Here is a 26,236-nt window from a genome sequence, read left to right as displayed (position 1 = left end):
TATCCAGTGCATTGTGATTGGCCGAATAACTCAAGCGTGTGACGGAAATGTTATGCCCCTAACTATACTGTGATGCCATGTGTCCAGGAGCGCAGAGACAAAAACATTAAAACCCATTATAAACGAGGCATTTGTTGCATCCAGTGGGGACATAATTACAGATTTTAATGACAATACCAGCTGTTCTCAATTGCAGTCCTCGCGACCCGCTGCTCTGCAGATTTTGCATGTCTCTCTTTGTTAACACACCTGATTCAGATAATCAGCTCGTTAGAAGTGAGCTCAGTGCATGAACTGTGTTCCCATTGACATGGTCCCTACACAGTGTTCAGTGCCCCCTACTCCCTGAGCAGGGGAAATCTGTTGAAGTTTACTTCACTTCGGAACATTCATTCACGGATTTGCACTGCGCAACGTCTTCACTCACGAACAAGTGTGACATCATATACCTCTGTAAATAAGTACAATTTAAATTCACATCTCGCACACTTCAATGTACTTTGAATGGAACATATACGTTCGCTATGAACTGGAATCATGGTTGAATATCCTGTGATGTCCACTTCACAGGGCACTTGCGTTTGAATAGAACAAACGTCTTAAGCTATAAGAGAAACATACAAAATTAGAGCCCGACCGATATGGATTTTTGGGGGCCGATGCCGATGCCGATATTAACTCGAAAAGAGCCGATTTATAAGCCGATATCTTGATTTTGAAAATAAACTGGATATTAGACCCATTTCCTATAAACTACACTTACACAACATTCAATAGCAAAATATCTTCCTTTTCTATGTATGTGGGCTGTATAAACCATTTTCCAGAAGGGATTATGTTAAAAAAAAGCCTTAGATTACAGTCTCAATGACTAAACAATTGCACATCAAAAGTATATATATTTTTAATGATCAAAAGAACACTGCATTAGAGGAATCTTTGCAGAAGTAGTCCCACACTTTGCTGCTACAGCGTTCACCTTTTTCAGCCATCTGTAGGGCAGAAAGAGAGACAGAGAAAGAATAAGCATGTGTATTAATAATATCACCATGTATCATTACTCATGTCATCATTAGAATTATAATAATAATAAACAGGGATCTCCTACATAGGCAAAAATGAGAAATATAGAGAAATATATATATATATATTTTTTATTTGTCAAGCAATAGGTATTACCTATTACCTACTTATATTTAACTATATTATTACAACATTTTCCTGTTATGTCTGTAAAGCTGCTTTGAAACAATCTGTAAAAAAAGAAGAAAAAAAGCGCTTGTTCAGCTCACATTTATTTACATGTCCCCTCTGGTTTAATCATTTCTGACGCACCTACTGTAGTTACTGTAACTACACTATATTTGCTCTCACAGACACATTCACAACGGACCCGTATATCTTCTACTCTTCTCTTTGTGCAGTCTGAATCAAAACATCGTCATGCGCTGGCGAACGTAAAGTTAGCCTACTGTTACCGGATGATTACGGAATCAATTCGAAGTTGAATGGTTAACGTTAGTGTCATGAACACACCGCTGTTAATTTTGAGAAGAACCACCTTCAAACAAGTTAATACCAAGCATTTAAGGGGCCTGCTAAAAAGGAACCTATGTTTGCGTTAGAATAACGTAACAGTTGTTGTTTTTTCGAGGCACGCTGTACATAACTTCTAGTCATTGACTAACTTACATGCGCCCCCCTGCCACAGTTACGCGGTCATTATGTGGGAAACACTGCAGATATATTTAGAATAAGTTAAACGCTAACGTTATAGTTTGACCTCTTATTAACGTTCGCGCTCTTCCACTGATAAACATGCTATTAGCTTTGTGGCTAATCTAATATAGCAATGCATTAGCGGCTGTAAGTGATGTTACAGAATATTTAGAAGTGATAATGACCGTTAGCTAGAACTACCACACTGTTTTTATATACAGTGTATGAACTAAATCCACAATAAATCCACATTACGAACAACAGACTCACCGTCAAAAGAGTACATCTCAGTGGCTCGGCTGATAGCTTTCTTCTGTAGTGGATTTCTGGCGCTGTTGTCAACTGGGGAGCTGCAGAGCTCCCTCTGGTGGGCAAACTATGCAACACTCATAACATGAGTGAAGCATGAGACTCTGTTTTTTTATGTTTCATCGGCCGTTATAAACGCCAATGCCGATTTAAATGCAATTAGCTCATATCGGCCGATAATATCGGCCGGCCGATATATCGGTCGGGCTCTATACAAAATGTGCAGAGCAGGGGGACGCGAGGACTGGAATTGAGAACCGCTGACTTATATTGTCTTTTTACACATTGTGTTGCATCACGCCACGTAAACATAAAACCATGCCTGCATTTGTGATCAGAGAAGTGACAAACAACAAGCGCTACTCTACACGGCTCAAAACTCGCGTCTGAATTGTCAGGGGAAAATCCTTTAAATATGTAAATGTACTTACAGACTGTGAGTCAGAACAGCCGGCATTGTAGTCTTTTCTCCCAGGATCAGGAAACAGTCCTCCATAAAATGTGCTGCACACATCTGAACATTTGGGTTGAACTGTTCTGGAACAGTGTTGTAAATACAACTTAACCACTGATTTCTAGTTGTGTCCTCTTTTGGAACAAAGTTTTTTTGCTTTCACAACGAAACAGCGTCTCCACAACATGGCGCCGGCGGGACCCGGGAGAATCAAAGTTACACCTTTCTTTCTGTGAACACATCGTGACGTAGACATGTGGGGGCATGTTAGAACGAGCTGTTTTAGGTAGGAGTGGTTGACTCTTAACTTTTATAAAGAATATCTCTTTGGATTTGAGACTTTAGTCTTTGCAACTTTACAGATCTTCTTTATGCACCAAGAGCTTGTAACACTCCAAAGAGAAAGGAAATATCATCCGCAATAGGCATCATATGACCCCTTTAACTTTGCTTATTTCTCTTATTTTTACAAGTTAATCATTAAAACACCTAAAATTTAACACTGTGACCTATAAATTTAATTTTATACTAATCTCAAAATTAATATACATTTTTCATACTGTACATTATAATGTTGTGATTGTGATGTCTAAAATCACTATTAATAATTCTGTGTTTTTGGTGTTTTATTTATAATTCATTTAGACAAAACATTATAGAATTTTAATTTATTGGTTATCTATACCATGAAAATCATTTTTAAGAAATTAAATATCTGTGGCTTCCATAATAAATTTATTTAATAAATATTTTTTAAAATAAGTTTTATCCTGCGTTAACCAATAATGGATCGTTTCAGTACAATGTTATATAAGTAGTTTACAGAGATGTATTGTTTTGTTTAAAAATCATGTTTGTGTGTCATAAATTCTGATCTGCAATGAATATGACTTACAGCCCCCTATGACATCAGAATCTATTTGCCCCTAACTTCCTGTTTCAAAAGGAAATGCATCAACAAAGGACAGAAAACTGCACTTATTAAGCCATTTTGTGGGGTCTTCAACTCAACATTTGCATGTGTGTCACCTTTAAACTTCCGTTGTATATTTATGCTGTACTTTCGAGAGAACATCGCCTGAAGGAGCCTCCAGGCCCTCAGCTTCAGTTCAGCCACAGTTGACTGGACGTTCCTCCTCAGAGGCGACTCTGTCTGCTGTGATTTCAGGAGTGAGAGAATCATTAGTCCAGGAGTATCTGATCTTCTTTCATCTCCTGCAGAGCCTTTAGGAGTTGTGATGAAATCGTGGTGCTATACAAATCCTAACACAATTCTCGGCTTGCTGTAGTTTAGCAATTATTCTTTGCATTAAGCTTCCTTGATAACCCTGAGCATAAAGCGATCCGGCGATCCTGCTCATTATAGTTCACTCACCCTAGATGGAGCAGAAAAGTCACATCCGTTGTGCACCAAATATATATGTATATAGATATATGACACAACTTTTTAATACACTAACCGTTATGATCTAATGCTTGATCTGATGTCATCATAAAAACATGCATTTGATGAAGGATTATACATCCTCGTGTCCTCATAGTGCCTCTTTGTCTCAATGCAATTTTGCGTTATTAGTGGAAAGAGTTGACCGAGCTCTCCTTAGATGCAGAGAGAAGACTTTGAGAATGCTATCAGGGCTGGAGAATGAAGATGTTAGTGTAAATTCAGATCGTAATTCTTACTGGTAGGCACAAAAGAGCCTTTCAGAGCAGGAACTCTTACTATTCAGTCTGCTGTCTGATGAGATCCATTGCTATTCAGGAATGTAGTGTGAATATACATGTACATGCACTTCTGCAGTTAATGGACGCTGTTTAGAGAATACGAACAGTTCTGGCTCTGGAATTTCCTGTAAGATGTCCAATCTGTCAGGAAAAAATGACTCTACAAACCACAGGAGTAAAATATATGGAAGCTTAATGCATTTGCAACAACATTTGTCGTGTATTTATGTTGATTTGTTTTGTACAGTATTGTCTGAACACAGAGGCAAAGAAACATGCATGTGGGTAGTTTATATCCCTCATTCAAAGTGTCCCAAAGTGTCTACTTCCATCGTTCCTCTTCTGCTTTTAACAGTGGCCTTCTTTGTCATCATTAAATGGGGCATGAGAGGACAGCAAGAGGGTGTCTCTGGAAGGATGAAGTGCTGGAGATACTCTCCGGCTGCCGGAGATAGATAGGCAGCTGTTATCTTCAGGTTCTGGGAGATGTTGGACGGCTAGGTTTTGGACTTGGTATCTTTAAACCTGTATGGTATTTTTTAATGGCAGATGTTCATATCTTAAGAGTTTTTTTAAATTAAATTTATTTTTAAAATAAAAATAGTCAATATTAAATAATTATTTTAAATCAAAATAGTCAGTTGTAAAACATGAACATTTCCAATTTGGTGGTAAAGGGTTAACAGTAATATGCATAATGAGAAATTTTCCAAAGGTCAGTGGTATAATAATTTCCTGAACATTATTTTGCTCCATCAGACTCCAGATACTGAGTCTTCCTCCATCAATTCATGTCTTTATTAATGTTTAGTTTAGTCTTTATTAATGTCATATTGGAGAGGAGAGGAGAGTTTTTTTTAGGAAAGTGGTTGGAAAGTCAGCCTAAATATTTTTATTTTTATTTTTTTAATTTGGAATAACATGCAGCGGTAAGTTGTGCACAAACAGACCAAATGCATGTATTAAACAAACAAACAAACAAAAAATGGTCAGTTTTGATTTCATTTTGATGTCATGTTGACTTAAGCAACATTCATGTCTTTAAGCCTGTGGAAATGCTGGTTTGTTTGTGTTTGTGGATAGCAGAGAGGGAATCTGTTTTTAAATATAAAATGAGGTCAGGATGGATTTTTTAAATATTTAATGGAAAAACTGCAGTGGAATTCATGGCTGTTATAATGAATCTCTTAAACTTCCTATGAAACCACACTCACACAATTATATTTAGTATTTTCAAAATCATTATTCTGATCATAGGCCTAAATTACAGAAAGTATTCATGCTCCCTGTTTCAATTGCAGTTAATCGATTTGCATATGTAAATCAACTGACAGCTTTTACATAAAAAAAAAATACAGCTCTAAATTGCTGTTCTCTGTATGAAACTGGCATGTGAGTGACCCCAATTCCTCCCCCTCCTCTGCGCTGCATGTGTGTATGTAAATCTGCGTCCACATGTGCGAATCTGCTTCATCATTATTCAACCCGAGCAGCCGCAGTCATGTGACTCGGCGTGCCGCTTATGCGAGAGTGACCGAATGACAAGAACATAAAATGGAATACAAAGACAGGAAATGGATAAAGAAGAAACAAAGTGTGAAAGGTTAGGGATGATGAACGTGGGGGATCTCAGATATAATGTCGGACCTCAGCTGCAGACAGGAAGCTGCTTATTAATATAAAGAGAATCAGGCCTTTGGGACACACTGTTAGCTTTCATTAGTGAGGTCTGAACACACAAGGGGGTGTGAACGTGTGTGTGTGTGTTTTCATGTTTGCACAGGTGTTATCTCCGTCAAACCGTTTTTTCCCCTCTAAGTCTCTATGTTATAATGTGTCGTACTAATGTCGTGTGTGACAGACATGTTAATGAGTAATCAGAATATCTTTGTGCACGTGTGTCCTTCATCTCTCCTCTAAGAACAAGATGGAAAGATTAGGGCTCATGTTGATGACATCACAGGCAGACTGAATGGAGCTTCCCATTGAGCCTTATGGGCTGAGTTGCCATGGTTATCTGTATAGATCACCCTGGATTCCCATTTATGGTTTCTTTGCACTCATGAGTGTGGCCACACACACACATGCATGCATCACCGCTCAAGAAAAATGAGTCACTGAGGCAGTGATGCTCTGAGATAGTTTCTTTTATTAGACAAGCATCACTGCATAGTAGGCTAACTGCGTTAAAAAATGCAACCACTTACAACATCCTAGCAACCTTCTTTTTGAGAAAAACTATCGTCATATTACATACAAACCGAAACTTAAAGGTCTTTACAGCCACCCGTCAAAATAAAAGTTTGGTTTAGCTTGAAGAAACTGTAACAGAAATATATTACTTAATGTAATAGTACTACTACTACTACTAATACAATTTTAATTACAACATTATTTATTAAGGAATATTTACCAGAAAAAATGACTTAACAGAATTTATTTAGCAGACAAATGTAAATACATAAAACTGGGAAAATAAATAAATTAAATAATAATATATATTTTTTTATAAAATCAATTAAATTAGGGATGTCCTGATCAGTTTTTTTTTGTCCTGATCTGATCCGAGTCATTGAATATTGAGTATCTGCTGATACCGATTCCTGATCAGATACTTGGATATTCCTAGTGTTTGATGCACAGTACATTAAAGTTATTTAAATCAATCCAGTGTATGCAGAGTTGTGCAGAGAGTAACAGTAATATATGTATATATGTATATGTGTGTGTGTGTGTGTGTGTGTGTGTGTGTGTGTGTGTGTGAACCTATACAAGATACACTTTCTCTATGTCTGTATCTGCACATACTGTATAAAGACATTGGTAGAATATGGGACTACTGATGTAAAGTTCTTGTTTTTAATATAGGCCCTATACAAAAAAGCAGAATAATTGCAAAAAAAGTGGAGATATGGTTAGAAAGCATGAAACGTGCGCTGTCAGAATGACAGACTTCCACACACGGTTCGGCACTTACTAGGACTGTGGTTTAAGTTAAATCTAACAATGCATCTGTAATATGGTTTGTTATAAATAATAAACGTTGATATCTGTGTTTAGGCTAAAATCATTTAAGCCTTGCCAGTTTAAAAATTTAAGAGCCAGAGGATGCTAGCTCGCGCATGCAGTGACAACACCTCAGAACGCACTCAAACAAAAAGCACAAACCAAAAACTCAGAACGCGCCCAGATATTAACCTCTCTCTGAAGTATCATGTTTGAATGGACAAATTCACACAAAAGTTGTCTTGGTAAGTATCCTGTAGCAGACAATGCTGGCTGAACGTACTGTATCAGTGCACTGGATCAGTGCATTCTCTTAAAGTGACAGCACTTTCTTAATATTAATCATACAGCAACAACAAGGAAATCACTCACTGCTCTTGACTGAACACCTTTTGTAACTTTATTAAAGATTAATCATTAATTTATACAGTAAAATATGCAATGCTATTTTACATTTGATTACTTTTTCAATTTCTGTATCTAAAAACTAATGTTATACTTACCTAAAAAACCCTGAAAATCACTGTTTGTTTTATTTGTATCTTTACTCTATTGTATTTATTTGTGCTGTTGCTTGTAGTTAGATAGATTATTCTTGTTTTCTTTATTTTTATTTGACAGTATAGTTTTTCCCTAAACATAGCACATACTGAACCGTACGGAAACCGTGACTCTAAAACTGTGATACATTGAAAATGAAAGCTCAAACGTGTGTGAGGCGCAAAAACAGACCTCAGTGGTTCTCACGTTTCAAGCATGCACAATTCATTTTCTGTTGGTTTTGGTTTTAATGGCAGCTGAACATGCACATTTGAGTGTATTCTTTTCCTTTTAATGGATCTAAAGAAGAAAAAAAAAGGAATCCAGAAAAATGAAACCGGAAAAAAAATATTTAGAGCCCTATCTAGCAACCACATTGCAACATGCTGAAGACCATTCAGAACATTCTGAAACCACACACTGTAGTAATATATAGACCTGTCACAATAACTACTTTTTGCTAGGCGACATACTGCCCCAGAAATAATACCAAAAACAATATTGTCATTTTAGTACTATTTTATTAATGATATGAACCAGTAGGATGTTTTAGAAATGAAAATTTAAAAGAGATAAAGAGAAAAATAAAGGGGAATCGATAAATTATGAACAAATGACTGCTCTTGTGTGACTAACATGTAATCATGTATTCCATAAAAAGTAATTGTAATCTGATTACGAGCATTTTAAAATGTAACACTAATTACAAGTACTTCATTTTTGGAATCTGATTACATAATCCCAGATTACATGTAATCAGTTACTAGCAGGCACTGGCGAACACATAGCAATGTTTAAAAAACTCACACCTTACACTTTGTATGCCCTGGCAACCACTTCCAACAGCTTAGCATTTCACTATAACCTAGAGAAATGAAGAGTGATGAATGTTTCATCCATGTAGGATGACCTGTTTGAGGGTTAACAAGGAACAGTGTGATGCCTCCCTTCCTCATTTATGCACTGTTGTGTTCAAACCAACCAAACCTGCAGCATATTCTGGCCTCTCCCATGATTCCCTTGGCTCTCTCACATGGATGCTCATATGTATGTGTAGGATGTTCCAGCACACAATGTAGGGCTGCACGATTAATCGCATGCATTTGCCATGCGTGTCTCATCAGTAAAGCCGGTTCCGTGATTAGCGGTAAATGTCTGTCACCTGTTTTCAAACGGGAGCGGCAGTTAATACACAGAGCCGTAGTTCACTGACAAGCTAAGCAATATCGTGTTCATAATCGAATGCGATTAATCTCAATTATGAACAGAATATTGCGTAGCTTGTCAGTGAACTACGGCTCTGTGTATTAACTGCCGCTCCCGTTTGAAAACAGGTGACAGACATTTACCGCTAATCACGGAACCGGCTTTACTGATGAGACACGCATGGCAAATGCATGCGATTAATCGTGCAGCCCTAACACAATGATAATCTCTTCCCATGTGATCCACATCTCATTCGGACTAAATGGTCCTAGAAACCCGTATTTTGCTGAAAGGACCCTGAATGTGATCCATCCATACCATCCGCTCAGGTACAAGCGGATCATGTCACAGTCATCTAGGCCTATGCCTTTAAAATTAATTGCTTCACTTCTGCTGAGGGCCATAGCCATATGTCACTCTAAAAATGTGCAACTGATTATGTGCAAGCTGCTGAAGTGTATGAATGAGTTCTCCATCTAAACTGGCTGATCTAGGTTCTGAGCCACAGGCTGGTGAGTCTGTCTTTACATGGGACTAAAACAATGTCATTTATGTTCTGAGGACAACTAGCGGCAGGCCACGTTAGTTGTTATGGAAACTGTCTGCTAAGGTTAGGCTCAGGCAGACGGCTGTTTATTTTGGGATATCATCTCTTGGTGGTACGAGAGGGAATAAGGGTCTGTTATTGCTACAGTATGGCATTTAATAGGAGTAAAACATGGGCTTTGGAAGTAGGCATATTCAATTATGGGGTGTACGATAATGACAAAAAATGATATCACAATATTTTTAGGAATTTTGTCGATTACGATAATATTTTGCTGAGTGTGTTATTGTGCTGGTACTTTGGCAGGTTTAGGACTGCCATGGATAGCTGACTTCCAAAGCTTTTGATATTCTTCATATTCTGTGCGGTGGTTTGTTTGCAGCAGTAACATAAATTAACTTTTGCAACAAGTTTAAATTGATTTCTTACCTTTATATGGACAATTTTTTCTAACCTAATTAAATGTATGCAGCATTTTTGTGTTGAATTCCTAAATTTAATCAGAATCTGAATTTACATCTGAAATGGCATTTAGATGCATTTACACTGTTTAATGCAGGACATACATTTAACCTGCAGTTACAGATGCATAATTCTTGTTGTGTTGTTTTGTTGTTTTTTAATCAACAATTATGATATTATCATAGATGATACTATATATCGTACACCCCTATTCAGATCAATCTCTCCCGCTCTCTCTCGTGAAGCCAACACGGAAGTGAGTTAAACTGTAATTCGTCAACTGGCCGCTAGAGGCTGGCTGCAAAAGGGAGTCAATCCCATAGACTCCCCAAGTTAAAATGCCCAACTTTACAGCAGAAAAAACATATTTACAACCTGGTTCAAAAAAAGATTTTGGTCTATATAGCTAAATTAGCCCTTCATGACAATTGTGAAGGGGGTGAATTTTTTTTATTACTCATCCGTTTAAATTATATTAAGCCTTAAAGTTCTGCATAATTAAAGGCATGGCCACTTGAGTGACAGGTGGATTGCAGCTGCTGACACTGCCATCGAGCTAGGTGGGCATGGCTTCAGCAACCATCTCCCGCCTTTTTGCCCATTTTTGATTATCCGGGAGTAACACGGGGTAACGCGCTGCCAAGATGGCGATGGCCTGCACCTTCCACTTTGAGCTTTAAAAACGTTCTTCAGAAAACTACGGGTGACGTCACGGACACTACGTCCATGTTTTTATACAGTCTGTGATTCAGATACAGCTATTCCCTGTACTTAAAAATGGCAACTTTCATTGTATATAGTAGGCGAAAGCAGTATTTGAGCCGAGTAATATGTCTGAATTCTTAGAATTCATAAAACAGTAGGTGAAAAGTACCTGGATCTGTTAAGATTCTGAAGTGTGCATCCCATTAGGCCAGGATTTGTGAATGGCAGTGATGCAACGAAACTGACACCATAGGCCATCTGACAATGACAACATAGCAGATGTACTATGTCCGAAATTTCAATTATACTACACACTATCACTCTATACACTGTAGAACACACTTATTTAAAGGTTGCAAAGCAATTTTCAAACCAAATGTAGTACCTACACAGTATTCAATTTCAGACGCAGTGATTGTCTGAAAGAAAATAGATGAAACCATCATTTGTTAAAGGTTCCTGGTTTGAAAATAGTCATGTAGTACTGCATCGAATGCTAACAACTAATAATAACAATAAGATCAGTAAGAAATTGATAGTTCTGTCATGACAACTCTTGGAAAGTTTAGGATGGTAATGTACACAACAATGTTAATGTGTTTATTCTTGGTGGAATAGATCTGCTATGCTGCTGTTGCTGCGGCAGAACAAGTGCTGAGACTTGCTGCTGTGAGCATGTAAGAAATACTGTCGCTGCACATATAACATACATGAAATACCCCCCATATATAACATAGGCTACATGAAATAACCCAGTAGCAGATCAATACAGGTGGAGCTGAGGAAGGAGGTGGGTTTCTGAAGCAAGCTGCAGCTGCTACAGCAAGCACTAGCTGGCTATTTGAATGTTGAGCAGTTGAGAATAATGATGTCATTATGTTAGATTAAGTTGGAAACTATCGGACTGCACCATATCCACCTTATTTTTCAATATGGAAGTAAGCCGCTTTCTGTCAATGTGCGAGACTTCTGGTTCATTAGCCACTCAAATAACAAGAATAATAACAAAGTGCAGTAAACGGCAATACTGTTTGCGCTATAAACCAGTGTGTTCATAATTAAGATAATACATTAAAATAATATGGTAAGATATGAAATATCAAGCCACAAAATTAGCTGTTTTGTACAGCTAAAAATAGCTGGAAGCAGATGACACTGGAAGACAGACACATTAAATTTACAAATGGCCGTGGCGGCTGAATGGGAAAAATAGGGTGGATAGAGTTTCGTGACAGAACTTTGGATTTTTATTCAGCAAGCATGCATTAAATTGTTCAAAATTGACAGTAAAAACATTTATAATTTTATAGAAAAAAAAATCATGTGACACTGAAGACTGGTGTAATTGCTTCTGAAAATTCAGCTTTGCCATCACAGGAATAAACTACATTCTAAAATATATTAATAATATTATTACCGACCCCAAACTTTTTGAACAGTACTGTCTATGTGTATGTGTGAAGCTCTGCTTGCCATATGCTTCGCCATATTTCATAGAATAGATAGGATTGTAGTTATCTGTTAGTTATCTATAAGAGAATGAATTTGTATGTGTGCCTTTGTTTAATAAATGTGTTCTGTTTTGTAGAGAAACGATGAGGAAGCCGTGCTGGACAGGGGCGGGACTCGGTCCATGCTCAACACAAATTTCGAGAAAGAGGAACTAGAAGGTAATTGAAGCTTATTAAACACACACTCTAAACCTGGGAGTCAAACACACTGCCTGATGCAATATCCATTTTTAGCTTTTTTTTTGTTGTTGTGTGCATCATGTAACTCAAATCTTAAAGCAGTAGAACCTTTCTAAACCTTAGCTAAAATTGGAGCAAATACATAGAAATTAATAAGTGAAATTCTTAGAACCGGACACCTTCTTTTTTAGGCCTGAATTTGTGTTATTTTTAGATTCGATTATTAAAGCTAACGCTATCTTGCCAATAGCAATGAATTGCTTTCTCTTGTGCGTATAGTTTTTGTTTACTATCCCAATATTAGTTACTAAAGCAGCATAAAGTTGATTCTATACATCATTAGCTCCAGAAGAGCATATGTTTTACACCAGATTTGCTTTCAAGAGACATTTAGCATGCGTTAAACACAGGCTCTCAAACGTTTTGTAGAATGGTGCCCTAATTTTCAGACAACAGAGAAGCAGAGAGGAAATAAATCTGCTGTTTGACATTAGCTGTTCTTAGTCCTGAGGAAATATTCCATTTAGAGAAACATTTCATTCCAAGTCCTTCACACACACACACACACACACACACACACACTTGGAGCCAGAGAGTGTCTGTGCCTGAAGAGCCCCTCTGTTTCATCCTCATCCTTACTTAACCCTATATAAAGACCCCTTATTGAAGAGAAAGTGTCAGTTTTTCAGTTTTAGTGAGTTGAATTTTATCTACATCTTTGTAACTGCTCTGAATTGTGGTGTTTAGAGGATATTTCACTGATGTAAAAGAAAGTGATTCATCTTTGTATGAACTACAACATGGCCACGAAAACCAAGCTGGGGGAAGATACCAGTGAAGGTAATGAGATAAAAGCACACGTGTGTGTTTGTTTCAGCCCTGGAGGTCTTTATCACTTATTTAGATACTAAATTGCACGACTGAGTGAGCCAGTGAAACTAAAGCTCATTAGAGTGTGTATCTCTAAAGAGCGAGACGGTGGTGGTATTAAAAACTGATGAGGTGATTCAGAAGAGACAGTCAGCATGGACCATATTTCTGCTCTGCTTTTGATCGCCATCTGTCTGCTTCACACACTTAAGTCGTGATGTAAAGGTCTGTTTTGTGGCTACTCTGTGTCAGTGCCCAGGGCTGGAAGCACACAAGCACGCGTATGCACTCTCTCCACACAGACACACACTGTCAGAGAGCTGGAGGGTGAGAGTGAGAGAGGGATTTAATGCTATAGTTTAATCTGAGACTGTAAACAAGAACAGAAACACAAAGTAAAGAACCGCCGAATCTGATTATATGACTGCAGAGATTGGATTGGAGCACAACAACCTTCTTCATCTGCTAGACGCTTTAAGATGAAGGAATAAAGGAAGTGTGAATAAAGGAACAGTTCACCCCAAAAAACATTTTGTCATGATTTCTTCACTCTCATTTTTAAGAACTGCGTGGCTTTCTTTCTTCCATTGAAATTTGTAAGCATCCAATGACACTAACAGTAATTAAGACAACATGTTTTCTCTGGCAAAATGCCACAGAAATATCTTGTTAAAAAATCTGTGAAATAACAAAAAATAATTAGAAAATTTTAAACAAATCCCAACTCATTCAAATAAATAAATAAATACACTTATAAATAAACTAATACAAATAAAATAAATCTCTTCATATAAACAAAATAAAGCTTTTTCTAGCTTTTTTTAAAACGTTTAAAAAAAAAAAATATCAGCATCATTTGAAGCAAAAACAGAATCGTCTGACTTTAGCTTTCTGAAAGTATGCCACATGAAACTATAAAAGCAGACGGGTTGAATGAGAACGCAGATTCTCTCTCTTACAGCAGGTGGCGCTTATGGAACAACAGGAATATAGCATTTCCTTGGTTACCGCTGTAAACAAGGCAGCGCTACGCTTATAAACACTAATTAAATATGCATTATAGGGAGGCAAGATGAAAAGAAAATACCATCTAAACATTTCTGAAGAAGACAGTCAGTTCCCCTCAGATATGCATTCATAAAACCCCCCAGCCCCAAATTTATCAACCGATTTGTATTGTCAAATATTTTCATCGATTTTCAACCAGCTCAGGATGTATCATTGCATCTCTATACATTAAACATCAGTATGCTGAATAGGAAAGCTACTCTCTTGTCTGATTTCACAGCCTCGTTGTATTAATAATTGCGCTCTTACATACTATTCTAACTCAAACTTTCCAACTTATTCAAAAAAAGATGTTACATAAGTAACATTGTGTTCATTTGCAGGGCTCCAAACTGCGACTAAAACAGTCGCATTTGCGACCATAAATATTATTTTGCGAGTGACGTTTTTGCTGAGGTCGCCACTGGCGACTACCCGCCGAAAGCTCCTCAGGATTTAACCTCTAAAAAAGTTTTCTCAGGCGGATGATTTGCTTCATTCTAGCAGCGCCCCGTCTGTGATAAAACGAACTCGGGCCGAAGGTTAATACACACAACTACACCGAGTGTGGACCTGCCGCGTGTACAACAGCTTGCAGCCGAGATCGGCCCATAGAGAAAAAGCCGTCTGTCAGCCAGAAGTGTTTTGTAGAGTCGGCGCGGCTCTGGCCCATTATCTTCTCACCGATGCCGAGACTGAACCGACAGAGACGCATGTCAGACAGAATCAGCCCGAGTGTTATTGGGTATATATTTACATGTTATAACTTAAAAATTTGAAGGTAATGCCTTTTTTCCTAATTGTTTTGCGATCAAATCTTTTGTTATGTTCACGTATTAAACTGAGACGATGCGTATTAAAGTTTTAGTGGAAAAAGAGAGTTTCAGACAGTCTGGCGCACATCAGAGCTGACGCACACAGTCTGATAAACGCAGCTCCGCTGTGCAGCGAGAGAGAAATGACGGAGACGGAAGAAGGGAAAGTGCAGAAAATACAGCACAACAAACTAGAACAGGTAAAGCTGTCAGCTGTGTGAATATTGGCAATATCGTTAACAATTCTCATTTATAATAATTACTAATATGGCTTCTTCTAAACAAGATCTTGGTCTGTGTTCTTTTAATGCGTGAACTTCATTATTTGAAGTGCAACTGCCATCCAGTAATCGCAAAAAGCTCTGTGCTTTGTAACTTTTTAATAAAAAGTACCAGCTTTAAAATTATTCCGAATTCATAACGAAATTCAAACAATACAGTTTTGGCGCTCCTAAATGCGGCAGGCGCGGTCGCTTTAGCGCCACAGTTCAAGGGCAAGTGAACCCCATTTAATCTTTCTCTTTACTAATATAGTACATAGTGAACATGAATTAACATCAAAAGGTAGGCTATTTTATAAGAGATCCTACAGTACAACTTACTGAAATGTCTCATGTAGGAGGAGCCCAAGCTACACTCAGTGTCCAAGTGATGCTTATGCTCCATGATACTGGTACAGATTCTGTGTAATGAACAATTATCTGTATTATATGTGACTGTAGATTTCAAGCTGGAAAAGACATTTAGTTCCCATTTTAAGTGAACCTTAGTTCCCAGGTCATCTACAAGATGGATTAAAATGCTGATAAAGTCAAGAAAAGATGAGACATAAACACATGACAGTATGATTGAAATGTTGAAATGTAAATAAATAAATAATAATAATCGTAAAATAAATAAAACACGTTTATTCTGTGGCACCTAAAAAAATTATTTGGCTCCTAAGTTTTTTTCTTATAGGAGCCAATGGCTCCTTACTCGATTTTTTTGTTTGGAGCCCTGATTTGTGAAGATCTTAATGAACAACGTGTTAGAACGATAAAGATAAAGATAAAGAAGCTCTTTTTTTTTTGCAATAATCCAGAAGCCAATGGATAAATCCTATTGATGCTAACTTCCGGGTTGGCCTACAAAAACTACGTTATTGCTGTAGTGCCCTATACCTACTTTGTTTAGAACATTTTGTGATAACTGGCCTCTTCTGTTTGTCCCTGGCAGGCCACCGTACCCTCTACATTGGGGTGCATGTACCATTGGGTCGGAGGTCACACAGACGGCATCGTCACCATGGACATCGCCACAGGAAGAGGTCACGAGAGAGAGACTCTGGAACCGAGGATGGCAGAGAATCACCTTCATATAGTAAGACTGTTACTCTACAAGGATAAATGAAAACTTGACTGAGTCAAAAAGGACAGAGATAAATAATAAAATGTGTCTCTGTTTTTCTGTAGCAGACACACCGTCTCAGCGTGTACAGTTCCTGCTGGGAATGGAGGATGACGAGGAACACATTCCTCACGCTCTCTTCACAGAGCTGGACGAAATCTGCCTGAAAGAGGGAGAGGATGCGGAATGGAAAGAGACTGCGAGGTACAAATACACACACATGCACACAGAGGATTGTCATGGTACCGGAAAAGAGATGAGGCGAGGACTCAAATGCAGGAGAAAAATGAAGAACTTTTTAAAGTAAAAAAAAAACAAAAGAGAAAACAGAAGTCATGCGTCACTACAAAGAGAGTATAATAGCTTGTCATCGGCATATATCCATTAGGTGTATATCCATTACAGCTAATGCAATACAAGTTTTTGGTACTGCAGCTAAATGAGAGAACTAATGTAATAATCATTCTCATTCACGCTCTCTTTTTCCCACTCTTCCTCTTATCTTCTCTCTCCTGTCCCTTGTTTGCCTATAGATGGCTGAAGTTTGAGGAGGATGTAGAGGACGGAGGGGAGAGGTGGAGTAAGCCATACGTGGCTACTCTTTCCCTTCACAGTCTGTTTGAGCTGCGGAGCTGCATCCTCAACGGCACCGTCATGCTGGACATGAGGGCCAACTCACTGGAGGAGATCGCAGGTACTGAGTTTGAAAACATTGTCCAGACTAGATCTTCTGAAGGCCTTCCTTACAGATCCAAAGCAATCAGCATTTTATTTACTAGGATTAGCTGTTTACTCATTTCAGCAATATAGCCCCATTTAGCAAGTGTCACAATTAAATAGCTTGCAATATTAGATTTGTGCATCACAAGTGATAGTATGTTGAAAATAATGTGCCACAGGTGCTATAGATTTACTTTTTAGCAAGGATATGCAAAATTGATAAAAAGTGATAGTAAATACTTGTATTGTTACAAAAGATTTCTACTTTAAATAAACTGCTAATTTGTTGATCAAGAAACATTTCTAATTGTTATCAGTGTTAAAACAGTGTTATATCATGTTTGAAAATCATGATATATTTTTGCAGGATTTATTGGTGAAAAGAAAGTTGAGAAGAACAGCATTTATTTGAACTAGAAATCTTCTGTAACATTATACATGTATTTACTGTCACTTTTGATCAATATAATGTGTCCCGGCTTTTAATTTCTTCCAAAAAAAAATAAAAAATGTTAGTGTATATCAATTTGCTTTATTCATTGTTTTTAATTTTTAGATTTGGTTTTGGACCAGCATGAGACGTCAGTTTCTTTGGGAGAGGAGGTGAGGAAGAAGATCCGAAATGCTCTCCTTAAACAGCACCACCATCAGAACCAGAAGAAACTGGCTAACCGGATCCCCATCGTACGCTCTTTCGCAGATATTGGCAGGAAGCAGTCCGAACCGCACTCCATGGATAAGAATGGTACTGCTCCACACGCTCCAGCAAATGCATTCTTCTGCTTTTGCCATGCATCTGTCTTATCATCCTTTTTGATGGTGTGTCTGTCTCTGTCCCAGTTATCATCATGACCCAATCGCCCCCCAGTTCCTTCTCTCTCTGGTCTAGATTCAGCCACAGTGTGAGAAACAGACAGGTGCTCTTACGTCCAGCCTGGTCCCTCCACTGTCCCAAGTGTCTGTCAGATCCCCGTAAACCCCATCCATCCCTTTCTGCCCTTCCTCCAGACAACCCCCTCATCCGACCCAAAAATCCCCACATCCCCTTCAGCAAACGACTAAGCCCGCCTTACGGCTACCACATCATCCCCACCCTCGACCCTGAAGAAGAGGCAACATCAGGCAATATGATCATAGATTCGCTTGTACTCTAAAGGTGCTGTCACATTAGCGAAATTTCGAGAGCAAAAAAGGTCCATTGTCAATAGTGTAGGAGTCACTGTCAAACCAAACAGATTTCTGTTGGTCAATGCTGCAAATTTGTCTGACCAAATTAAATGTGATGGAACATAATTTTTTTCCCTCTCAAGAAATTTCTGAGCATGTTTGACTGGATTTTGCTCACAAAAATTAGCGAACAGCGCTAAATGTGACTGTACCTTAATGTGTAGATATGGAATATCTAGATATCACAGATGGATGATACCATGTCAGTTCATATTCATATGTATTATCTTGGCCTTTCCAATATTGTGGACTTGCTAATGTATCATTGTAATTACCAACTGTTTATACGGAGTTACTTAGGTATTCCATATCAATACTCTAACCAACAATAAACAGTGTTAGTGTAGCATTTAACCACTTAGCTTTGCGTTTAACCACCTAGGAAGTAGTACTGGGATTTGTAGTAGACTTTTACATATCCAGCCTCATCTGATTGTTTCTGCTTCTGATTTAGTTTTTAAATTTGAATTAGATTAAGACTAGGCTAAGATGTTTGTAATCGGCTTCTTTAACATGTTCCTTTCAACTATTTTTAATCAGGTAAGTGTGCCTACAGTAGGTCTTAATCTCCATGACCGTGACATCACTGTCTTTCTTTAAAATGATCGATGATATATGATGGTCTCTTTTTTTTTCCTCTGTTTTGTATGATTGCTGCACTGCTTTCAGGTCAGATGGTGTCTCCTCAGGCTCAGCCCACCACTACAGAAGGACGTGCAGATGGCAGTCGTGAGAACAGTGCTGTTGACTTCAGCAAAGTAAGAATCACCTTCCAGACAGTAATAAATCTTATTCTGGAACTTAAATATACAAATATACACTACTGTTCAAAAGTTTTTTTTTTTAAGAAATTAATACTGAAAAATCAACTTTGCTAGCACAAGAATAAATTCAATGTTAAAATACATTAAAATAGAAAACAGTTATTTTAAATCAGAATAATATTTCAGAATATAATAATTTTTTCTGTATTTTTGATCAAATAATTGCAGTCTTTGTGAGCATAAGAGACTCCTTTAATTAAATGAAATTTAATATTTAAATAATAATAAATAAAACATGAAACAATTCAGGTAGATTTAAGGACAACACTGTGCTTTATAAGCATGCTAAAAAAAGTTGTGTTGATGAGGAAGTATGTTTTTGAATCTGCAGATAGACCTCCACTTCATGAAGAAGATCCCTCCCGGAGCTGAGGCATCCAACATCTTGGTGGGTGAACTGGAGTTTCTAGAGAAACCTGTGGTGGCCTTCATCCGTCTGTCCCCCGCTGTGCTGCTCAATGGCCTGGCAGAGGTCCCAATCACCACCAGGTAAGAGCAGAGAGATCTGAGCACAAAACATATGAAACATATTAATGTCTCAGTTGGTCAAGTTCATTTTATCGAGTGGTGTGCCTCAGAGTTCACTACTAAGTCCTATGTCATTGTGCAGGTTTCTCTTTATTCTACTGGGGCCAATGGGGAAAGGGCCTCAGTACCATGAGATCGGCCGCTCTATTGCCACGCTCATGACAGACGAGGTTAGTACTATGGACAACACTGTGTTTATTTCTATATATGATGATATACTATAGGCAGCAGGCTGTTATTCTATGCTAATTTCACCTGATGATTTTTTCTCCAGGTGTTCCATGATGTAGCTTATAAAGCAAAGGATCGTTCTGACCTTGTGGCAGGAATCGATGAGTTTTTGGATCAGGTGACTGTGCTGCCCCCAGGCGAGTGGGATCCTACCATCAGAATAGAGCCGCCCAAAAACGTGCCCTCACAGGTGACTGAGTTCTCAAATTCCATAAAATGATTCATCACAGATGCTGAAAGTGATGCACAGAAATGTCAGCAACCAAAAATATTCAATCAAAAATGATTTTTGATGGCCAAAATAATTGACCGAACCGATCATCTCTTCACTACTTGTTATTATAGCACAGTATAATCATGAATGAACATTAGAAGTTATGTTGGAAGAAATAGTACAACATACTAAAACATATAATGTCTCATGTAATCACTCAATCAGTCTTGTAACAATGGAAAGACGTCAATAAAACAGCTTGTAAACAATGTCACATAATGATACATTTACCTCAGGAAAGCTATTCATTGTCCATAAACTCAGAAAAATTAACACTAGAGGGGAACATTTTGCTTAATATATGAACTATATTACATATTCATTCACTTTAGTGCATCACTAACTGGAATAGACATATTTTTATCTCCGGTCTGAGATCAGTAGTAATGTTTGTTTTGTGTCTCCATCTTGCAGGAGAAACGGAAGGTTCCTCTGGCTAATGGAGGGGCTGATCTGGGAGAGGCCGAGGAGCACGGAGGCCACGGAGGACCAGAGCTACAGCGCACAGGGAAGTGAGTAATATGCCAATATGTTCTGTCCATATATTTTAGTGTTCATGAATCCTGTAAATCACAGAACTGGATCTCAGAGGTGTTCTTTTATTTGGATTGTCAGGTTTTTTGGCGGTTTTATTTTGGACATCAAGCGTAAGGCTCCTCACTACCTGTCAGATTACACAGATGCAATCAGTTTGCAGTGTCTCGCCTCCTTCCTTTTCCTGTACTGCGCCTGCATGTCTCCTGTTATCACCTTCGGAGGTCTGCTGGGAGAAGCTACTGAAGGACGCATAGTAAGGACACGTGCAGAACCGTATATTAAAACTGATGGGTTGATTATGATGTGACTGATGATTTGTTCTTCCCACTTCTCTCTTAGAGTGCAATAGAGTCTCTGTTTGGAGCCTCTATGACGGGTATAGCTTATTCTTTGCTTGCTGGGCAGCCCCTCACTATCTTGGGCAGCACGGGACCTGTCTTGGTCTTTGAGAAAATCCTCTTCAAATTCTGCAAGTGAGACTCCTTTAATTTGCACTTAGCATTTTGATTTCTTTCAGTCAGTTCAGGGGAGTACAATAGTGCTGTACTATTTAGTGAATTCCCCCCCAAGGTGTCCTTCATAATTTTACCATAAAATAAAGATGGTCAAATAAATTTTTATCTGTGTTTTTCTCCTCAGAGAGTATGGTTTGTCCTACCTCTCCTTACGCGTGTGTATTGGTCTGTGGACGGCCTTTTTTTGTCTTTTGCTGGTTGCCACAGACGCCAGCTCACTGGTGTGTTACATCACACGATTCACAGAGGAAGCCTTCGCTTCCCTCATCTGCATCATTTTCATCTACGAGGCTCTGGAGAAACTAATTTATCTGGGAGAGACGTACCCTTTCAACATGCACAATGACCTCAACCAGCTCACTCAGTACTCGTGAGTACTGACACACAAACGCATCGATCTTCCTAAAGGTCACTTCTATAAATTCAGTTGTACATGTTAATAAAGTTATCAGCGTGAAATATTGTGATGTATTTATGTGTGTTTTGCAGGTGTGTATGCACAGAGCCTAAAGAGCCCAGCAATGCCACACTGAATTACTGGCAGGAAAAAAACATCACTGCATCTGATATTGACTGGCTAGGCCTGGATGTTAAGGTGAGTGTGACTATTGGTGCATCAAAATCCTCCTAGGAAGTTTGTATTTACGAGTTGGGAATTCGTAAAAGTCAGGTGCTTTTAAGCTACTTTGGTTGGAGCAACGATGGCGACGTACATTTTCGACCAAAAATGTAGCTTTTTGATTTCTTTAAACTCATCTTTAAGAAATTATACATGTGATTTAGCTAGTTTTAGCTAGAAAAAAGTTCATTTTAACACATTTACAGTCAATAAAGACTCTGCTCCTGTTGTGTCTGCCATATTTTCTCACTGACGTGCCTTCAACTCGGAAAGTCAAAACTAAATTTAATTTAATTTAGTTTGCACAAAAAGTGACGCACTATTTATGAGGGCACATTGATTTGTGCTGTGAAATTACACCCCAAATATATAGTCATTATTATGCTAAATGAAAAAAGTAGCATTAGCAAGATTCATTTTGATTCAACATAGATTTTATTACAGCTATAGCTGCTTTGTAACCATGACATACTCTAAATATGAAACTAAAGACACCAGTAGGTGGCGGCAAGTCACTGTCTTAATAGTATCGCGTAGCCAGACCTTCAGACTGAAGAATCTATGGTAGCTTTCATTGGCCAAGGCCCGCCCATGAGGCCGTTTGACTGACATGTCAAACAACCAATCACACATCGTTTCGTTCATCGTTATGTTTCGAGGCGTGGAAATGTCACCACAATAACAGACCAGTGTGTAAAACTCTCTCTCAGTGTGACATATTTAAAAAATTCTATGCCGCGAACTTTTGTTTAGTTGATCCTGATAAACGCTGGCAAATACTATTTGATCCTGATAAGCGCTTGACGTCACCGTTGTAAACACGGCGGCTTTCTTCTTTCGTGAGGGGGGTTTGGGGCCACGGTATCTTTGTTTCCAGGCGGAACGTTAAAGAATGCGATACACACGTCTCGCGGAAATCCTGTAGAATTCAACCAATCCGATGACGACTTCGACACTCCTGAAGTGTTTCCACTTTTGTGTGCCATATGCATCAGACGTTTAGCCAACGTCTTTAGCCATGGGCGTGACGTCTGAGGCTGAGACTACTTTCTTAATGTGTGAGTCGAAATGGTTGATTCATTCACAAACGAAGCAAGTGACTTGATCTTTATTAAGGAGTCACTGAATCATTGGCTCACTTGATTTATTCAAAAACATGGATTTATTCAGCAACAAAACGTTGTTTTGTTGGCAAAATTTAGCGAAAACAGACAATACTGTGCCAAAATGTTACAGTATTAACTTGTTAATTGTATTGTTGTATAAAATCAATATCACATGTTAATTTATTCAGATATTCAGGAAATAAACAGCTCTCTTGTTCGTGTGATATCGCTAAACTTCATCATGTGATATAAATGTCAAACAAAAACCAATACAGGGGCATTTATTCCTTTCATTCTTGAATTTTATGGGCATATAAATGCATTCTCTGAGGCCACAACACACCGTCACTTGTCTTCCTGCATCATGTTTGTTAGCAATTGCATATCATGACATACAAAGCGGGATGGGGACATTAAATGCGTTAATCATTAAGCACATTGCATTATAAGATTTTATGTTCCACACAAACTCAGCTGGTTTGTATACTGCACTTTTTTTTTTTTATACAAATAATAGATCAATTGTACATAGAAAATTTGCATCGAGTTTACAGTACTGCATACTACTTTCTGGTAAACCAGTGTATCCTGAACATTCCCACAGACGCCTCTTTCATTTCTGTGGCTCAGATATAGGTTAATACATTTCAGTGACTTACTTTATATTTTATTAAAAGCAAATCCTCTGCTCATTCACCTCAGTTCCCCTCCCTCCGCTTTATGTTTAAGCTCCTGCACACACACAAATATACAACACACAATCTAATCCACTAGACAAATTCTTGTGATATTTCCGCAGTTACACACGACTGTATATAATTTTATCCTCTTTTTTTCTGGAGTTTCTGTTTATCTGTATTCTTCGTCAGAAGCAGATGTGATTATTGTGTGTTGTGTTTCATCTCAGGGCTGTGTGGAGAACAGGGGTGAGTTTGTGGGCAGAGCCTGTGGTCATCACGGTCCATACATCCCTGACGTCCTCTTCTGGTCTGTCATTCTCTTCTTCTCCACGGTGGCCATGTCCTCCTTCCTTAAAGAGTTCAAAACTAGCCGTTACTTCCCAACCAAGGCAAGAAGCTTGTGTGTGGTTCAGTATAGAATAGTACAGACAACTGTCGAAGTATATGTGTGTGGAATTATGTGTGTGTGTTTATGTAGGCTCTCAAAGAGGTTTTGGGAGTGGACTAGGGAATCTGCAAAAATTTGCATGTAAAAGTATTTTGTAGGGCTGTCAAAGTTAACTTTTAAAAAAAGATATATTATTTTAAGACAAAAACTTATGTTACGTAATATATTATGTTACATATTGAATAATAATAATATTTTTTTTGTATAATACAATTAATTATATCATATTATTAAAGATAAAAATAATTATTTTGATGATATGATTATTATATTTAATAATATAACATAATTGCATATTCATTTTATATCTTAGATGTGTATTCAAATATATTTAGAAATTATTATTATTATTATTATTATTATTAATAATAATATTGATAACAATTATTGTTTTGTTTCTTTAAATTAATATTACTTGGATTCAAAAGAATGTTTTGTCTGAAAAAAGTCTCTTTTTAAATTAATTCGCTTTATTCTCATAAATAAAAAATAACAATGTAATATAATTAAAATATATATTATATTTTATAATTAAAATATTATTATTAAAATAATTATTATCATCACCACTGTTATTAATACAATTCATTTTATTATTTTAAGATAAAAATAATTATCTTTAATAATATAATATAATGTCTATGTATATTTATTTTATACATCTGTATATAGATAGTTTATAAATATATAGTTATATATTTATTAAACAATTTATTAATATGATATAATATAATATAATATAATATAATCAAAATTTATTTAGACCCATTATACCTGGCCAGTAGTCAACAGGCACTGCAAAGCCAGATTTATGTTCCTTTTCTAGCACTTATTCTAATTTTGTGTGTTTTTAAACAGGTGAGGGCCATTATCAGTGATTTTGCTGTTTTCATCACCATCTTGACTATGGTTCTGATCGACTACGGTCTGGGGATCCCGTCCACCAAACTACAGGTTCCTAATGAGTTTAAAGTGAGTCTTTAAGAAAGGTTTTTAAGTAATGTGTCCTCTTCAATTGTACATTTCTGCATAATTCTATCATCTGAATGTGAATACTTAATTAATCAGATGGTCTCTCACAGCCAACCAGAGATGACCGTGGCTGGTTCATCAGCCCATTAGGACCAAACCCATGGTGGACCACTATTGTGACCTTCATCCCAGCTCTGCTGTGTACCATCCTCATCTTCATGGACCAACAAATCACTGCCGTTATTATTAACAGGAAGGAACACAAGCTGAAGGTGTGTTGCTAAGTCCTTCACAATACGCTTCATTTAATAAGCAGATATTCTTGTAGACTTGATGTCCTTTGTTGTGTCCGTGTGTCTCCACAGAAAGGCTGTGGGTATCATCTGGACCTGTTTGTGGTGGGCGTGATGCTGGGTGTTTGCTCTTTGATGGGCCTGCCGTGGTTCGTGGCCGCGACGGTGCTGTCAATCTCCCACGTGAACAGCCTGAAGCTGGAGTCCGAATGCTCCGCGCCTGGAGAACAGCCCAAGTTTTTGGGCATCAGAGAGCAGCGCTTCACCGGCCTCATGATATTCGTCCTCATGGGCAGCTCAGTGTTTATGACCTCCATACTGAAGGTCAGTGATCTTTGGTTCAGATTGAGTCAGGCTACCAAGTTTGATCAACTTCATTTTTAATGGCTATTATTTTATGTTTTTGTCCTCAGCATATCCCAATGCCTGTGTTATATGGCGTTTTCCTCTATATGGGAGCGTCATCTCTCAGGGGCATACAGGTACTGCAATTGCTGAATTCATATATCGTGCTTGATAGTTGTTTATTTAGATGTTTGTAGGAGTGGCTTGTGTTATTTTAGTATTGTTTATATACTATTGTAGCATTTATGAATATTTTGTATTAGCCTTTTTTTATATTCTCAGTTTTCATTTGAGTTATTATGTGCTTTCGTAATTTTTGATATTTTTTTTTCAATATTTCCATTTAACTTTAATTGACATGGCCGATATATCGGCTGATATTTGGCATTTTTCAAATATCGGCATCGGTCGATAAGTTTTTCTGCTTGGCCA

The 26,236-nt window shown here is 37.7% G+C and overlaps 1 protein-coding gene across 6 annotated transcripts in view; it reads left to right on the top strand.

Annotated features, from left to right (window-relative positions):
* The window catches only part of slc4a10a (solute carrier family 4 member 10a), a 42,908-nt gene that overhangs the window by 10,053 nt on the left and 6,619 nt on the right, over positions 1 to 26,236 (top strand). For 5 of the 6 annotated variants that reach the window (XM_042734466.1, XM_042734464.1, XM_042734468.1 and 2 more), the window contains 19 exons: positions 12,262 to 12,343; positions 16,315 to 16,458; positions 16,551 to 16,689; positions 17,019 to 17,179; positions 17,762 to 17,950; positions 19,102 to 19,190; positions 19,588 to 19,745; positions 19,867 to 19,954; positions 20,059 to 20,205; positions 20,704 to 20,801; positions 20,905 to 21,079; positions 21,166 to 21,299; positions 21,466 to 21,711; positions 21,831 to 21,936; positions 23,974 to 24,135; positions 25,053 to 25,166; positions 25,277 to 25,438; positions 25,532 to 25,783; positions 25,873 to 25,941. In XM_042734466.1, coding sequence (XP_042590400.1) covers positions 12,262 to 12,343; positions 16,315 to 16,458; positions 16,551 to 16,689; positions 17,019 to 17,179; positions 17,762 to 17,950; positions 19,102 to 19,190; positions 19,588 to 19,745; positions 19,867 to 19,954; positions 20,059 to 20,205; positions 20,704 to 20,801; positions 20,905 to 21,079; positions 21,166 to 21,299; positions 21,466 to 21,711; positions 21,831 to 21,936; positions 23,974 to 24,135; positions 25,053 to 25,166; positions 25,277 to 25,438; positions 25,532 to 25,783; positions 25,873 to 25,941 — 2,715 coding nt within the window. The remainder of the gene's footprint in view (positions 1 to 12,261; positions 12,344 to 16,314; positions 16,459 to 16,550; positions 16,690 to 17,018; positions 17,180 to 17,761; positions 17,951 to 19,101; positions 19,191 to 19,587; positions 19,746 to 19,866; positions 19,955 to 20,058; positions 20,206 to 20,703; positions 20,802 to 20,904; positions 21,080 to 21,165; positions 21,300 to 21,465; positions 21,712 to 21,830; positions 21,937 to 23,973; positions 24,136 to 25,052; positions 25,167 to 25,276; positions 25,439 to 25,531; positions 25,784 to 25,872; positions 25,942 to 26,236) is intronic. The other variant, XM_042734465.1, reaches the window with a different exon arrangement.

The sequence above is a fragment of the Cyprinus carpio genome, chromosome B11 (genome assembly GCF_018340385.1).
Source record: "Cyprinus carpio isolate SPL01 chromosome B11, ASM1834038v1, whole genome shotgun sequence".
Taxonomy (NCBI): Eukaryota; Metazoa; Chordata; class Actinopteri; order Cypriniformes; family Cyprinidae; genus Cyprinus; species Cyprinus carpio.
This window is presented reverse-complemented; position numbering and strand designations above follow the sequence as displayed.